This window comes from Chiloscyllium punctatum, chromosome 35 (assembly GCF_047496795.1).
Source record: "Chiloscyllium punctatum isolate Juve2018m chromosome 35, sChiPun1.3, whole genome shotgun sequence".
Taxonomy (NCBI): domain Eukaryota; kingdom Metazoa; phylum Chordata; class Chondrichthyes; order Orectolobiformes; family Hemiscylliidae; genus Chiloscyllium; species Chiloscyllium punctatum.
Window position 1 is genome coordinate 18,930,256 of NC_092773.1, and position 18,443 is coordinate 18,948,698.

General features: G+C 42.6%; 1 protein-coding gene across 2 annotated transcripts in view; it reads right to left on the reverse strand.

Annotated features, from left to right (window-relative positions):
- Positions 1 to 18,443, reverse strand: part of LOC140459729 (deoxycytidine kinase 2-like) — a 33,665-nt gene that overhangs the window by 6,738 nt on the left and 8,484 nt on the right. For both annotated transcript variants that reach the window (XR_011953855.1, XM_072554181.1), the window contains exons 3-4: positions 9,472 to 9,665; positions 4,999 to 5,146 (exon numbers count right to left, since the gene is read on the reverse strand). Coding sequence is in view for 1 of the 2 variants with exons in the window: in XM_072554181.1 (XP_072410282.1) it covers positions 4,999 to 5,146; positions 9,472 to 9,665 (342 nt within the window). In the remaining variant the exon portion in view is untranslated. The remainder of the gene's footprint in view (positions 1 to 4,998; positions 5,147 to 9,471; positions 9,666 to 18,443) is intronic.

An 18,443-nucleotide genomic window follows, 5' to 3' on the forward strand; every position in this document is an offset into this window, starting at 1 on the left:
GCAGTTCTAGTCACATTATAGGAAGGATATGGAAGATTTGGAAAGGGTTCAGAGGAGATTTACGAGGATGTTGCCTGGTATGGAGGGAAGGTCTTACGAGGACAGACTAAGGGATTTGAAGCTGTTTTTATGAAAGAAATTTAAAAGGGACCTAAGGGGCAATGTTTTCATACAGAGGGTAGGCGTGTGTATGGAATGAGCTGCCAGAGGAAGTGGTGGAGGCTGGTACAATTGCAGCATTTAAAAGGCATCTGGATGGGTATATGAATAGGAAGAGTTTAGAGGGAAATGGGCCAAGTGCTGGTGAATGGGACTAGATTAGGTTGGGATATCTGGTCAGCATGGACGGGTCTGTTTCCATGCAGTCCAACTCTATGACTCTATAAGGGACAAAAAATGTCAAGATGGAATACATGATCAGGAAAGTTGTCCTGGTGTTGAAAAAAGATGTTTGTGAGGGAATGTATTGAAACTAGGAGCAGGAGTAGACCATTCAGTGATTTGAACTTGCTCCACAATTTAATATGATCAAAACAGTATCCTGTTCTCATTTTCTTCCACTAGCCTTTGATCCCTATAGCCGATGAATCTAATTCCTTCTTAAAAGCATTCAATGTTTTAACCTCATCCACTGTCCACTCTCAAAGTGAAGGAATTTCTCCTCATCTCAGTCCTAAATGGCCTTCCCCATATGTTTAAACTGTGACCCTTGGTTCTGGATTCCATGGTCATCAGGAATATCATTCTTGCATTTACTCTGTCTCGCCCCGTTCGAATTTTACAGGTTTCTGGGAGATCTGCCCTTACTCTTCTAAATCGCAAATAACATTATCCTCATCAATCTAGTCTTTCTTTATATGTCAGTCCTGCCATCCCAAGGATCAGTCTGGGAAACCTTTGCTGCACTCCCTCCACAGCAAGAACACCCTACCTCAGATAAGACGACAAAAATTGCACCTATAACACTAGGCGTAGTCTCACCAAGGCCCTGTACAATTGCCCCAAGACCTCCCTGCTCCTGTACTTGAATCCTTTCACTATCAAGGCCAACATATCACTTGACCTTTTCAGCAACTGCATGCTTACTTTCAGTGACTGATGAAAAATGACACCCAGGGTTCGCTGCACCTTCCCCTTTTCAATTTATCACAATTTAGGTCATAATCTGCCTCCTTGTTCGTGCTTCTAAACTGGATAACCTCATATTTATCCCTGTTACATTTCATCTAGCAAGCATTTCCCCACGTACTGAACTTGTCCAAATGGCATTAAAGCATCTTTATATCTTCCTCATAGCTCACCCTCCTACCCAGCATCATGTAGTCTATAAACTTGGAAATATTACATCTACTTCCCTCATCTAAATAATTATATTGTAAAGAGCAGAGTCCAAGCTTTGATTAGTCACTGTGTGCCACTCAGACAAAGACCTGTTATTCCTATTCTTTGATTTCTGCCTGCCAACCAGTTCTTTTTTCTGGTTCTCTACACAACCCCCAGGCCCATGTATTATATATTTAGATACTAAATTGTTGTGGACCTTATTGGAAGTCCAAGTGAACCAAATCCACCAGCCCCATGCTCAATTCGACAAGAAATTACATCCTCAAAAAATTCCAATTGATTTGTCAACCAGTTTCCCTTACATAAATCTATGTTGGCTATGTTCAATCCTATCAGTGTTTTCCAAGTGGTCTGCTAGTAAATCTTTCACACTAGATTCCAGCAGTGGGGACATTAAAGGGTGTAAATTGGGGACATCAACAGTTATATAAAGGAGCTGAACTGAAATAGGAGGAGGCTAACAGGTCAGCCGGGGCGACAGAATAAAAAAAGGGCATTATGGTGACTCATTAGGTAGCACTGCTGCCTCACAGCACCAGGGACCTGTGAGTCTAAGGACCAATGCCACGCAAGCCAGTTAATGTTTCCATTTTCTCTCTACCTCCTCCTTTCAACAGTGGAGTTACATTGGTTATGCTCCAAATCCAGAGAAACTGTCCCAGTCATGACAAAATCCCGAAAGATGACCAGAAATAATTCTTTCTGCAGCCACTTCCTCAAGTTCACTCAATGTAGATTATCAGACCCTCAGGATTTATCAGCATTGGATCACTTCAAATTTCCCAATACAATTTCTCAACGAATATTATTTCCTTCATTTCCTCCCTCTCATGAAAACCTATGTTCCACAACATATTTGGGGTGTTATTTGTATCTTCCATTGTGAAGACAGAACCAAAGCATTTATTCACTTTGTCTGCCAGCTCTTTGTTCCTCATTATAACTTTGCCTGTGTCTCACTAGAAGGGGCTTACGTTTGAGACACCACCCATGCTCTCCACCTCCTCCAAGATTTTGGTTTCCCCAGCCCCCAACGCCTCATCTTTACCATGGATATCCAATCCCTCTACACCTCTATCAGCCATGACCAGGGCCTCCCAGCCCTCCGTTTCTTCCCCTCCCGACGTCCCCAACAGTACCCTTCCACCGACACTCTCATTCGTTTGGCCGAACTGGTCCTCACCCTTAACAAGTTCTCCTTCGAATCCTCCCACTTCCTCCAGATCAAAGGGGTGGGCATGACCAGCTATGCCTGTCTCTTTGTTGGCTATGTAGAACAGTCCATCTTGCGTAATTACACCGGCACCACTCCCCACCTCTTCCTCCGCTACATTGATGACTGCATTGGCGCCACCTCGTGCTCCCGCGAGGAGGTTGAACAATTCATCAACTTCACCAACACATTCCACCCTGACCTTAAATTTACCGGGACCATCTCTGACACCTCCCTCCCCTTCCTGGACCTCTCCATGTCTATTAATGATGACCGACTTTCACTGACATTTTTTACAAACCCACCGACTCCCACAGCTACCTGGATTGCACCTCTTCCCACGTGGTTAAAGATGCCCTCCAATGCATCTCATCCACATCCCGCACCTCTGCCCTCAGATCCCACCCCTCCAACCGTAATAAGGACAGAACGCCCCTGGTGCTCACCTTCCACCCTACCAACCTTCGCATAAACCAAATCATCCGACGACATTTCCGCCACCTCCAAACAGACCCCACCACCAGGGATATATTTCCTTCCTCACCCCTTTCCACCTTCCGCAAAGACCGTTCCCTCTGTGACTACATGATCAGGTCCACGCCCCCCCAACAACCCACTCTCCCATCCTGGCACCTTCCCCTGCCACCGTAGGAATTGCAAAACCTGCGCCCACACCTCCTCCCTCACCTCCAACCAAGGCCCCAGAGGAGCCTTCCACATCCATCAAAGTTTTACCTGCATATCCACCAATATCAATTATTGTATCTGTTGCTCCCGATGCGGTCTCCTCGACATTGGGGAGACTGGACACCTCCTAGCAGAGCGTTTTAGGGAACATTTCTGGGACACTCGCACCAATCAACCACACCGCCCTGTGGCCCAACATTTCAACTCCCCCTCCCATTCAGCCGAGGACATGGAGGTCCTGGGCCTCCTTCACTGCCACTCCCTCACCACCTGACGCCTGGAGGAAGAACGCCTCATCTTCTGCCTCAGAACACTTCAACCCCAGGGCATCAATGTGGACTTCACTAGTTTCCTCATTTGCCCTTCCCCCACCTCACCCCAGTTCCAAACTTCCAGCTCAGCACTGTCCCCATGACTTGTCCTACCTATCTTCCTTTCCACCTTTCCACTCCACCCTCCTCTCTGACCTATCACCTTCATCCCAACCCCTTTCACCCATCGTACTCTTTGCTACCTTCCCCCACCCTCCTCCCTGACCTATCACCTTCATCCCCACCCCCACTCACCTATTGTACTCTATGCTACTTTCTCCCTACCCTCCTCTTATTTATCTCTCCACCCTTCAGGCACTCTGCCTCTATTCCTGATGAAGAGTTTTTTGCCCGAAACGTCTATTTTCCTGCTCCTCGGATGCTGCCTGAACTGCTGTGCTTTTCCAGCACCATTCCAATCCAGTATAAGGGACTTATATTTGTTTTCACTTCTTTTTTCCTCTTCACATATCTATGGAAGCTTTTACAATCAGTGTTCATGCTCTCCCCAAACTTACTCTATTTTCTCCCTCTGAATTTATCCCTTTGTCCTCCTTTGCTGCAATCTAAATTGCACCCAATCCTCAAATCTGCTAATTTTTGTACTCAATTTGTATACACCTTCTTTGATCTAATACAAACCTAATTTCACTTGTTGACCATGGTCAGACTACCTTTCCCCTTTTTCTTTTATGCCAGACAGGAATGAACAACTGTTCCAGGTCATCCAAATGCTCTTTTTATTTTTTAGTGTTGCCTATCCACCGTCATCTCTTTCAATAACATGCCCCAATTTATGAGAGCCAGCTCGTGCCTCATACCATGAAAAGTTTCATTTGTATTGGTCCAAGACCCTGGTCTCGGAGTCATCTACATCACTCTCTCTATTAATGAGGAATTCCGTCATATTATATTCACTCTTCCCCAAGAGTCCTCACACAGCTAGAATGTCAATTAGTCCTTTCCCATTGCACAATGCCCAGTCTAGGATGGCCTGTTCTCTCATTCGTTCCTGAATGCATTCATCCAGAAAACATTCCCTGTACACACTCTGGGAACTGCTCCTCAAATGGTATTGTTACGGAATTTAATTTTGTCCATTTATATGCAGATTAATGTCACCCATACTTGCAGTTGTACCTTTATGTCTTGCATTTCTAATTCCCTGTTTAATGCCTTCCCACTATTAGCATGATAGAGTGGAACTCTGCATACAGTCACCACCACTTTATTTTTTGTTTCTTTCACTTAAAGATTTAATTTGGTTGCATTTGCCTGCATCAAATTTCCTTCACAGAAGTGTGGGAAGTGCCAAATAGGTCACATTATAAGCTTAAACATACTCTCTCAGATTTCACAATACCATTTGATTAATTATGCACGTTAAAACATCAAAATCAAAAATGATTAGTCAGTGTTGTTCGACTTCAGCACATAACTTACTTCAGGAGATGCTTGAAGGTAGATAATTCCTTCCAAAGCCACTCGACTCCCAAATTGGTTGAGAAGGTACGTGTGCCAGTCCTGGTAGACGGTCCATTCAATCTCATTCAACCAACCAATTTGATATAGATTGGATGCAAATACATATCTGCATAGAGAACCATAAACATGACTCAATTCAGGTTTCTTAATCCTTAAAACAACCAGAGAAATGTATAGTTCTACTTTGGAACTTCTTCACGCATCTTGCAAATTTCCAGTCAGGTGGTAATTCCAGCATCCGAGCTGTTGATGAAATAATTAATTTTAAGTTGGAGAGTCAATTGAAGCCTTGAAGGGATTCTCTATTGTTCAGTGTCTTGATTCATAAAGCAGCTGAGTAATACAGCAGGTCAAGGGTCAAATTCAATCCCCTCTGTACAATAGTTATTTTATGCTATGGCAGCAGTAAGGTTACTCAAAACATCAATTACACCATGGCTCAGGGGAGGACAGGAAAAAAGTCAACTATAATTCTATTTCCTCTTCAATACACAATAGAAAATGCAGATACTGGATGCTGAAGGAAGGTGGTGGGGGGGTCAGTTTTGGCTTCCTTGATTAAACATTGTTCCAAATAAGTGTTGAGCCTCAGAGCTTACAAATAGTGAGTTTGGTTCTGCTGGACAATTCTATGATGGAGCCATGTTTCGTTCAAGAAGTTAAAGAAAAAGACAGCTCGGGAAACAGCCCTTAAACTTCACAGTAATCTTACTTATCAGGGTCTATGTACAACTCGTTGCTCATGGTGATGTTCAGAAAAGTATCAATATTAGGAGTATGCTGTTGGCAGCGGCTGCAAGGTTCTAATTTTGACAGTCCCGAGGATGCAAGTAGAGGTTGGCTCTGTTTTTCACAGAGGACAACTCGTTACAATGCTTGCACGTATCCATAAGACCATAAGACGCAGGAGTGGAAGTAAGGCCATTTGGCCCAATGAGTCCACTCCGCCATTCAATCATGGCTGATGGGCTGATGGCCACTTACCCGCACTCTCCCCATAGCCCTTAATTCCTTGCGAGATCAAGAATTTATCAATCGCTGCCTTGAAGACAAATAATGTCCCGGCCTCCACTGCACTCCGTGACAATTAATTCCTCAGGTCTACCACTCTCTTGCTGAATGTCTCCTCTTTTCCGTTCTAAACTGACGCCCTCTAATTCTAAGGGTGTGCCCACAGGTCCTAGTATCCCCAGAAATGGAAACAAATTCCCAGCGTCCATCCTTTCTAAGCCACACTTTAATTTGTAAGTTTCTATTAGATCTCCCCTCAACCTTCTAAACTCTAATGAACACAATCCCAGGATCCTCAGCCGTTCATTACCATTCCAGGGATCATCCGTGTGAATCTCTGCTGGACACTCTCCAGTGCCAGTATATCCTTCCTGAGGTGTGGGGACTAGAATTGGTTGCAGTATTCTAAATAGGGCCTAACTAGAGCTTTATAAAGTCTTAGTAGCACATCGCTATTTTTACATTCGAACCTTCTTGAGGTAAGTGACAACATTACATTTGCTTTCTTAACCACAGACTCAATCTGTAAGTCAACCTTTAGAGAATCCTGAACTAGCACTCCTAGGTACCTTTGTACTTTGGCTTCATGAATTTTCTCACCGTTCAGAAAATAATCCATGCCTGTATTCTTATTTCCAAAATGCAAGACCTTGCATTTGCTCTCATTGAATTTCATCAGCCATTTCTTGGATCACTCTCCAAAACTAGGCAGAAATGGGTACTGCAGATACTGGCGATTACAGTCAAGATTAGAGTGGAGCTGGAAAAGCACAGCAGGTCAGACAGCATCCAAGGAACAGAAAATCGACATTTTGGGCGAAACGTCAATTTTTCTGCTCCTCAGATGCTGCCTGACCTGCTGCGCTTTTCCAGCACTTTAATCTTCACTCTCCTAAGCTGTCCAAATCTTTCTGCAGCCTCCCCACCTCCTCAGAACCACCTAACTGTCTGCCTAACTTCGTATCATCACCAAACTTCACTAGAATGGCCCCAGTCCCTTCATCCAGATCATTAATATATAAAGTGAACAGCTGCGGCCCCAACACTGAGCCTTGTGGGACACCACTTGTCACTAGCTGCCATTCCGAAAAAGAACCTTGTATCCCAACTCTCTGCCTTCTGTCAGACAGCCAATTCTCAATCCATGCCAATAGCTCACCTAGAACACCATGGGCCCTCACCTTACTCAGCAGCCTCCCATGAGGCACCTTATCAAAGGCCTTTTGGAAATCTAGGTAGATAACATCCACTGAGTTTTCCTGGTTTAACCTACTTGTTATCTCTTCAAAGAATTCTAACAGGTTTGTCAGGCACGACCTCCCCTTACTAAATCCATGCTGACTTGTTCTAATCCGACCCTGCAATTCCATGAATTTAGAAATCTCATTCTTAACAGTGGAGTCTAGAATTTTACCTACAACTGAGGTTAAGCTAATTGGCCTATAATTTTCCATCTTTTGTCTTGATCCTTTCTTGAATAAGGGGGTTACAATAACCATTTTCCAATCATCTGGGACTTTCCATGAGTCCAGTGATTTTTGAAAGATCACAATCAACGTCTCTGCTATTTCCTCAGCCACCTCCCTCAGAACTTGAGGATGTAGCCCATCGGGGCCAGGAGATTTATCAGTTTTTAAGACCTTTCAGCTTTTCTAGCACTTTCTCTTTTGTAATGGCGACCATACTCAACTCTGGTCCTTGACTCTCCTTAACTGTTGACATATTTCTCACGTCTTCTATGGTGAAGACTGACACAAAGTATTCATTAAGTTCTTCAGCTATTTCCTTATCTCCCATTTCGAGCCTTCCAGCATCAATTTGGAGCGGCCTAATTTCTACTTTTGCCTCTCATTTGTTTCTTATGTGTTGAAAGAAACTTTCACTATCATTTCCCTGAAGATCAAGTACCCAGTATTACAGAGGTCTGAGCAGTTTAAGTGCTCTCAGTACTGTTGTGCTAGATAACATGATGGATGGTACTGTTAATGTGAAGGTGGGATTTCATCTCTACAAGGATGGTGCTGTTATTTTGATGGGTAAGCTGAGTGACCAACAACCAGAATAGCCTTCAGGACTCGGTCAGTTCAGATTTTAGTAATGCTACTGAGCCACTCTTGAGATGGACATGACTGTCCCTGCCGAGAGGACATTCTCTGTCCTTGCCACCCTCAACGACTTTCAAAGTTGTGTTCAATATGGGATAATGTTAGTTCCTCAACAGAGGCAGGGTGGATGGTAATCAACAGATTTCCCTTCCCAAATCATGAGGTTCAAACTCAATATCAAGTATTCAGATGGTAGCTCCTTTCCAACAGTCATCAATGCTGCCACTCTCTATGATGGATCTGCTCTGTCCATGGAAAAGTGGCTCAGACAGGGATGGTGAAGAATATGTATGATCCATTGTCTGCTGAACATTGGGTGCAGAGAGTATGATATTTCCAGGATATTGCTCAATTGACCTGTGGGACATGCTATGGACTAGGCCAGACCCCACAAGAGTCAACCAAGCAGTGTTGCTCTGTAGACCAGACCAAGTTTAAAACAGCGGATTTCCTTCCCTGAAGGATATTAGTGAACCAGTGACATTTTTAAATGATCATCTGATAGTGTCATGAACACTGACCAAGAAACTAACTTTTCAGTGCGGATTTTGTTTCCCAATAACCTTCCCATCAAATCATCCAGCTTGATTAAGTAACTGAATTCCACTAGCTGCCTTAGTTTGGAACCCATCTTCCCAGACTATTATCCTGGGTCTTAGGATCAATGATCCAGGAAAACTGCCACTATGCTACTTGTGGATTTCACAGATGCAAATGATAACTCAAAAAAAATCCATAATTACTCACTTCACGACAATAAGTGGAATGTGTCGTGATTGTAATGAGATCAGTCTGTGGACCTCATAGAATCTGAGGTCCCTAACTGAGGCTGTTAATGTGGTCCAATCAGGGAGCCCTGGCTGATAAGATAGAAAAGGGAGCATTAGAGATGCTGACATTCTGTGAGCTGAAGAGGTAGTATGAGGGTCAAGGACCATTCATGTGCAAATAAAGGGTAACTTGGTGACAGGATACCGGTCTCAGTGTAGTTAACTCATAATGAAACAAATAAACTAGGAGCAGGAATAGGCTATTTGGCACTTTGAGCCTGCTCTGTTATTCAATATTATCATAGCTGATCCTTTCCCTCAATGTCACATTCCCACTTTGTCCCCACACTCCTTGATGTCTTTAAGATCGAAAAGATTAACTATGTCTTTCCTGGATACATTCAATAAAACAGAGAAGTCACCAATGAGGCACTGAGGTATTCCACTGAAATAGATGGTGACTGAAGTTTTGCACTTCCCACTCCATTTTGGTGGACACACCAAGTCGATAGCATTAAGAGTCAACACTGTAGCCATGAAGTTACCTGTCACTGTAGACTGATCTTTCAAATATCTGCACTGGTTGTTCTGCACTTAGTAGTCTGGGAGATACTGGTGCCAAATGGACCTTGATCCGGCTCATACAGGAGTATGACTGAAAGGTATAGGACCAACGGTGGGGATCCTGATACAACATCTGAAGTAGATTACCAGCAGTCTTTTGTGTGGAAGACAGTTCCTGGGGAATAACAAACATTTGTTAATAAAAACTGCGAAAGCTGAATACTGAAATACAATGGAAAATATTGCACATTTGCATCTGCTGAGTCAGCAGCTGGAAGAGAGGTGTCATTTTCAGAATAATCCCACTGTAGTCAAATTTCATTTGAAACACAAATCCATTTTCATTTTCTGCTGACTGACTTGTGACATTGTTGGCTTGATTTATTTTATACCATATCATGCTGTTAACTTTACGTTTACAGAAACTGTATAACCTGTATTTCCTACACTGAGGATACCCAATGGCACTTGATAATCGATTAAGTACTTATCAAGTATACTTTCTGTGATAATCTATGCAGATCTCACAGTCAATTTTCACTCAGGAAGGACACACAAACAGAAGTGAAATAGTAAGAACATAATCTTTCTTTTTCACATTGGTTGAGGGATAAACATCAGCCAGATCATGAGGGAGGACTCTTTCTCAAAATGCTCCACCAAATTGGGCAAATGGGCTCTTGGTTTCACTCAGCTGATGGATTTGGCTCCCAACAATGCAACACTTCATCAGTTCTACCCATGAGCATCAGCCGAGGTTGAGATGAGATGTGCCAAGTTTGTTGCAACTTTGCGAAAGTGACACACAGTGCTTTACCACTAGCTCGAGTTTTTATTTATCATTTAACAAACAGATCAGCAAGGATAACAGCCACATGGAACACTTTTTTTCCCCATCATCCTTCAGTAATTTTATCCACACTTCTCCACCCATCCTTGGGCGACTATCTATTTGGAGTTTGCACATTCTCCCTGTGTCTGTGTGGGTTTACTCTGGATGCTCTAGTTTCCTCCCGCAATCCAAACGTGTACAGGTTTGGTGGAACAGCCATGGGAAATGCAGGGTTATAGGGATAGGGTGGGGATAGGGGAGTTGTGGGTGGGATGCTCTTCGGAGGATTGCTGTAGGTTCAAAGGGCCAAGGGCCTGATTCGACACTGTTGGATATCTATGATTCTTGGTCCATCATTTCAGTTGTTTAATTCCCTTTTAGCCAGGCAGGAGGTTGGAAGAACACAGCAAATCAGACAGCATCAGGAGGAAGAAAAGTCGAAGTTTTGGGTGTGGGACCTGAAGAAGGGTTACACCCGAAACATCGACTGCTCCACCTCCTGATGCTGCCTGATTTGCTGTGTTCTTCCAGCCTCCTGTCTGTAGACTTTGGATTCCAGCATCTGCAGTCAGAGCAGTCAATAATCAATTCTTTACGGCACAATGAATGATTCAGAATTATTTCCAAGGATAACACTTCTGTTGGGAATCTCACAGTAAACTATGTTACTACAAAATCAAAATTCTTTGTGGAAATCCTTTCACATGATTCAATTTGAGTTGCATATTTGTTTCCCAGAAGACCATCAGACATGGGGCAGAAATTACACCATTCAGCCTATCGGATCTGCTTCGCCATTCAATCATGGTTGATTAGTTTCTCAACCTCATTCTCTTGTTTTCTCCATGTAACACTTGATTTCCTTGATGATTAAGAACCCATCTATCTCTGTCTTAAATATACTCAATGACCTGGCCTCCACAGCCTTCTGTGGGAGTGAATTTCACAGGTTCACCAGTCTCTGGCTGGGGAAGTTTCTCCCTACCTTTGTTCTAAAAGGTCTTCCCTTTACTCTCAGGTTACTCCCTTGGGTCCTCGACTCTCCTATCAATGGAAACATCTACTCTGTCCAGGCCATTCAGTATGTTTCAATGAGATCCCCCCTCAACATTCTCAACTCCACTGAGTATAGACCCAGAATCTTCAAATGTTGCTCATATGTTCAGCTTTTCATTCCTGGGACCATTCTAGTGAACCTTTTCTGAACACACTTCACACCAGTACACCCTTCCTGAGATATGGGGCCCAAAATTGTGCACAATACTCCAAATGTGCTCTGAGCAGAGTCTTCTAGAGCCGCAGATGTACATCCCTGCTTTTATATTCAAGTCCTCTCAAAATAAGTGCCATTACTGCATTTGCCTTCCTAACTAATGACTCAACCTGCAAGTTTATCTTGAGAGAATCCTGGAGTAGAATTCCCAAGTCTTTATGTACTTCAGACTTCTGAATGTTCTCCCCATTTAGAAAATAGTCTATGGCTCTATTCTCCATACCAAAGTGCATGACCTCACACTTTCCCACATTGTACTCCAATGGCCATTTCTTTGCCCACTCTACTAACCTGTCCAAATCCTCTACAGCCTCCCCATCACCTCAATGCTATCTGTCCCTCGACCTATCTTTGTGTCATCTGCAAACTTAGCCAGAATGCCCTCCATTCCTTCATTTAGATTGTTAATGTATAAAGTGAAAAGTTGTGATCCCAACATTGAACCTTGTGGAACACCAGCTGCTATCCTGAGAAGGACTCTTTTATCCCCACTCTCTGCTTTCTGCCAGACAGCCAGGCTTCTATCCATGCAAGCACCTTGCCTCTGACACCACAGACCCTCATCTTACTCAGAAGCATTTGTGCAGCACCCTGTCAAAGGCCTTCTTGAAATTCAGGTCGATAACATCCATTGGCTCTCCTTGGTCTAACCTGCCCGTTACTTCCTCAAAGAATTCTAGAGGATTTCTGAGGTATGACCTCTCATTGATGAAACCACACTGACCTTGCCCTATTTTACCAAACACTTCCAAGTATTCAGAAATCTCACCTTTCACAATGGATTCCAGGATCTTACCCATGACTGAGGTTATGCTAATCAGTCTGTAACTTTCTGTCTTTTGCCTTACTCACTTTTTAAGTCGGAATGTCACCTCAGTGATTTTCCAGTCCTCTGCAACCCTTCCTGATTCGAGCAATTCCTGAAAAATAACCCCTAACACGTTCACTATTTCTTCAGCTACCTCCCTTATAACTCTGGAGTGTAGTCCACCTGGTTTATCCACCTTCAAGCCATTCAGTTTTTCGAGCATCTTCTCTTGGTGATGTTCACCATACTCAGCTCTGCCCCCTCACTCTCTGGAATTTTTGGGATATTACTAGTGTCTTACAAATGATGATTGACGCAAAGTAATTATTCAGTTCCTCTCCCATTTCCTTGTTCCCCACTCCTATCGTTCTAGCGTCATTTTCCAATGGCCCAATGTCCACTTTTGCTTCCCATTTGCTCTTTACACATTCTAAAGAAACTTACAGTCTTCCTTCATATTACTTTTTTGTTGCCCTCTGTTGGTCTTTGTAAGCTTCCCAATACTCTGGCTTCCCACTGCCCTTCCCCACATTATATATATGCTTTCTCTTTTGGTTTTATGCTATCTCTAACTTCCCTAATCAGCCATGGTTGCCTCATCCTCTCTGCACTGTGCTTCTTTTTCCTCGGGATGAACCTCTGCTGAATCTCCTGAATTACTCACAGAAATTCTGCCATTGCTTTTCCACTGTCTTTCCTGCTCGGCTCCTCTCACAGTCTATTCTACCCAGCTCCTCCCTCATACCTCTGTAGTTGCCTTTATTCAGCTGTAATACCATGACCTCAGATTCTATATTCTCCCCCTCAAATTGCAGAGTAAATTCAATCATATTATGATCACTGCCTCCTCAGGCCACCTTCACCTGAAGCTCCCTTATCTAGTCTGCCTCATTGTCAAACACTAAATCCAGTTTGGCCTGATCCCTCATGGGCTCCACCACAAGCTGCTCCAAAAAGCTATCTCGTAGACATTCCACAAATCCCTTTTCTTGCAATCGACTACCAACCAGATTTTCTCAGTCCACTCTCACTAATAAGGCAACTCCACCTCCTCTGCCCACCTGCCTATCTTTTCGATAGGATGTATATCCTTGAATATTCAGCTCCCAGTCCTGATCCCCTTGCAATAACGTCACTGTGATGTCCACCATGTCATACCTGCCAATTTCGATCTGTGCCACAAGCTTATTTACCTTATTCCTTACACTGCGTGCATTCAGATATAACCCCTTCAGTCCTGTATTAACCACCCCTCTTCTCAATGTTATTTGCTTGTCCAGTGTGTTTGAAGTTTGATGGCTAACCCTTCCATATGCTCTTCTATTTATGCCTGTGCTGGAGATTTTAGTAACCTCTCCTGAGTTCTGCACTCTTGCCTCCTCCTTGAATGCAGGTTTCTGATTTCCCCCATTAACTCTCCTATTTTACAATTTCAGAAACCTTACATGAATTGAATATTTACTTCTGTGCAAACATAGACATATCTGTGATGTGAACATTATATTGTCTCATGCTTTCAATCTTCTTGTTCATATTAACAAAGAGAGACAATATTTACCTTTTAATGTTTCACTGCTAAGAAATTTCAGATATGTTTTGCTTATTGTTATTCATCTTCTAAAGTAGAAGTAGAGTCACTGCAACAAATTGAAAGTTATAAGTTTAACGGAGGAGTCAATTCTTCAAATAAGTTACAGGTTCACGCATGTGAACACAGATGTGATTTCATGCAATTTGGTGGCTCAACATTGCTGGTGAAAATTTGGGCAGTGAATGTACTGCGTTCACTTTAGTAACCTCCGTAATCGCAAAGTTAAAATGGCTGTCGTATCTGGGAACATGAAAGGTTCACTGTTGGATACAATGCAACATATGAACCTCCCCTGAATCGAATCAACCAATTTTTCAATTGTTTCCAAGAAGTTAACTCAAACTGTTTGGTTGATTCTTCATATAAAGCACTTTGAGACATAGAGAGATAACAAGGATTTTTATAAATTCATCTCGGGTTTAACAACGGTGTTCCTTGCTTTTGTCACAACTACACTCGCACTCAAAAGTATTAACTCTGCCCATGAAACATTAGACCTCAGGACTGTCTTGTCATGTTAATAACTTCTTTGTGCTTGACACAGTGGCAGTAGCACACAGTTTTCTGACTCAGACACAGCAGTACCACCACCTAGCCACATAATTGCACAAAGTAGCAACTTCTGGAATTTTTTTGGACCTGCGATCAATGATCTCAAAGTAGTGTTCTGACCCAGTTTATTAAAAAACATCAATCACACCTTGATTAGAGATAATTCAGTGACACTATAGCTCATCAACTCCTTGCAACCTCAGGAAAAAAACAATGAATAGCACCCAGGTCTACAGAATGCAAGATATTACTGTATTTTAGTAAGGTGCATTTTCTTTTCAAATTCGCAATCCTGCCAAGATGTAATGTCGATAACACATGCTTGTCCTTTCATTTTCTCAGAGGAAGTCGAGCCAAAATTTCAAATCATAGCTGCAATAAAGCCAAATTAACAAGTCCCAAAAAAAATCTCTTGTTCATTTCACAAGTTTTATTATTAAGTGTGTATGTAAGTATTTTGGTTCAAGAAGCAGGCAACAGTGTGATATTGCAAAATGTTACAATTTCATTTGAGGTTCAAGTTTAATACTTCGGTTTATTCTGGCAAATTGTTTAAGAAGAAGAATCACCAGACTTAGGACTCAATCTGGACTCACAACATGTAGGGGTGACTGGAAAATCTACCCCAAAACCCTCCCAAAATTCACATGAAAATTCAATCTTAGGAGCAACCAAGCACAGAGATATTTCCCTGTCAGTAAAAGCACGGGAATGTTTGAGGAAATGTTTCTATAATGCCAGGCTGCCTTGCTCTCACTCTTGAGCCTCCCCCAGACAATGCATTCCTACCCGAACTACTCACAATGTGAAAAAGTTATTGCTCACATCACCTTGCCTCACTTGCGCATCACTGCTAATCCAGGCCCTCTCGTTCTTTTGTGAGTGTGAACAGCTTCTCTGAATCTACTTTGTCCAGCTTGCTCCTGATTTGGAATATCTCTATCAAATCTTCTTGTGACCGTCTTCTCTCCAGGAACAGGCTCAAGTTCTTCAGTCTACCATTATAACTGAAAATTTTCATCACTGGAAACATTATTGGAAACTTATCTCCAATTGATTCACATCTTTCCTGTGACGTGGCACTCACAACACATAGCACACAATACTCCAGCTGAGTTCTGGTATAAGTTAAATGTCCTTCACTCTAATAATAAAGCTGAGAACAGTGTTCACTTTATTTACTGCTCTCTCCACTTGTTCTGCCACTGTCTGTGTATGTACACACCCAGGTCTTTGCTCCCGCACCCCCTTTTGAATTGTACCCACTATTTTACATTGTCTCTCAATGCTCTTCTAAGCAAAATGCATCACCTCACACTTCTCTACATTGAATGTCATTTGCCACTTATCCGCCCATTCCACTACTTGTCAAAGTCCTTCTGGAGTTCCACACAAACTGGTCCCTTTTTTAAAAGCTGTTCCTTTTCTCAAGGATCCTTTTTTTTCCCAGAGGTGTCGTAAAACATTCCAGGCTCCGAAATGTCTGGTTTGGTTGAGATTAAAAGGTATAGAGAGGCTTTTTGTTGATATGTAAACAGGTGAGACTTTAGGCCAAAGTTTTTATGTTTTTAGAAGTAACTTGTATCAGTCAAGGGAGCATGACCAACTCTCGAGCTTAGCAGTTCAGTGCAGAACTAGTGAGGGAGTTCAGCTGTGGGCTGTGTGGAAACAGGCTGTGAGACTCTCTCTCCTCCTGCCCTTCTAACCTCAACCTGTTAGTCTTTGTTTGATTTTTATTGTGTTTAAGGCAGTTTGTTTGTTGGCATTGTTGTATATATTCAGAATAGCATAATTAAGTCTGTTTTGGAGAGACTGAATTCTGTAGGGGTTCTCCATTCTGTTCTTTGTGTTTCATTGTGTAATTCTGAGAGTAAATCTTTGTCTGTTTTAAAACCTGGTTGTCAACCTAGCTAACTTAATCCGGGTAATTTTCACTGTGCACTTACCAAAACAAATTGCAAAGTTATGGTCTGGATGGCCTGCTTCAGAATGTTTTGAGTGGTCAGGCCTAGTCGATAACAGATTGGGGGCTAGTTGTGGGATTTTAAACAGTGAGTGGTAGGTGCTAGTGTCTTTATGTCGGGGGTTGGTTTGGTTCGGGAGACAAGTTTTGGGATAGTAATGGCTCTTTCAGTCACCAAAAGATTTCTGGAAGTGGATGCAGTGACTTTGGAAGTTTTGCAAAAGGTGAATAAAACCAAGCTGCAGGAATTAGCAGAGAAGCTGGGGTTGGAACTGCCTGCTTATGTGAGGAAAGGAAAAATAATTACAGCAGTAGCTCAGCCTTTAAACATGCTGGAGAATCTGTAGAAATGGCAAAACTTCAACCGCAAATGAAGCAACTTGAGTTAGAGACGAGAGATAAGGGAAGGGCAGCAGAAAACAGTCTGAGCTACGGTTAAAAACAGGAGAGAAAGAAAAAGAACGAAGGGCTTGAGCAGAAGAAAAAGAAAAAGAGAGAGAGAGTTTGAACATCAGAAACTGAAACTTAAATAGGAAAGTCAGCTTAAAAGGATGGAGAGAAGGCTGAAGGTATGCTCAGTGAGGAAGAGAGTGAGGATGAGCAAGCACATGGTAATCAGAAGCCTAGTGAGAAACAGTTTAAGTATGTCCAAACATTGCCTAAATTTAATAAGAAGGACGTGGAAGCCTTTTTCATCTCATTTGAAAAGATGGTTCAACAAATGGCCATCCAAACCAAACTTGTAGGTAGGGATAGTGAAATCTTTGCATCACGATCAGAGGAGGTATCTGGGGAGTATGAGGAGGAGAAAAAAGTCATTTAAATGCAAATGAGTTGGTACCAGTTTCAAATCAAAAGGGCTGCAGCTTTCACCCCCCCCCCCCCCACCGTTTACTCAGATCCTTACGGATCTCTGTCTATTATTCAACCTTCTGGAATCTATGTATACCATATCAATAATGCGTATGGAGCCTTGGACCCTTTTTGTTACCTCTTCCAAATACTCTCATACATTAGTTAAACATGATTTTCCCTTCAGAAATGCATGCTGATACTTCCTCATCAACCTACCTCTTTCCACATGACGACTAATTTCCTCCGAATTAGTTGTTTCTCAACTTTCCCTCATCACCGAAGTTCAAGTAACTGGCCTGTAATTACCTTTATAATCTTTCTTGAACAAGGCCATGTTTGCAATTCTCCAGTCTTCTGGCACAACCCTTAAGTCCAAGAAGACTGAAAGGTTTCTCCCAAGATTTGCACCCTCATTTCCTTCAAAATCCTTGAATGCATCTCCTCGAGCCCCAATGCCTTGTTGACATGATGTCCTAACAATCTCTTCAATACTTCTGCCTTATTCATTTTGAACATTTCCTCCTCTGTTGCCACTATCCTGGGCAGCATCCTCCTCTTTTGCAAGGACAAATGCAACGTGTTCACTTAAAACCTGAGATATGCCCTTGCCTCCAACGCAAATCCTCCCTTTGGCCTCGCATAAGCCCTGCTCCGGCTTTAATGACCTTCTTACGAATTATTTGCCTCTAGAAGCTTTTAGGATTTCCTTTTATATGAGCTGATAGTCTTTTCTCATGGCTTGTATTTGCTTCTCTGATTTGCTGTTTCACCTCCCCATACACCAGCAGTATTCCTGTTGATTCTCAATTATATTTTCTGCCTTGCACCTCTCTTAGAATTATTGACAATACTGATAAAAGTTTTTCTATTTCTACTTCGCTGTGTCCAAATAGAAACATGTGTCCAGATGTCAACAGAAATTACCATTACCATACGAATGTATCATCCACTTCAACTTCAACTCCCCCTCCCACTCCATCAAGGACATGCAGGTCCTGGGCCTCCACCACTGCCAAACCGTATGACTGCATTGGTGCCACCCTGTGCTCCCGCGAGGAGGTTGAGCAATTCATCAACAT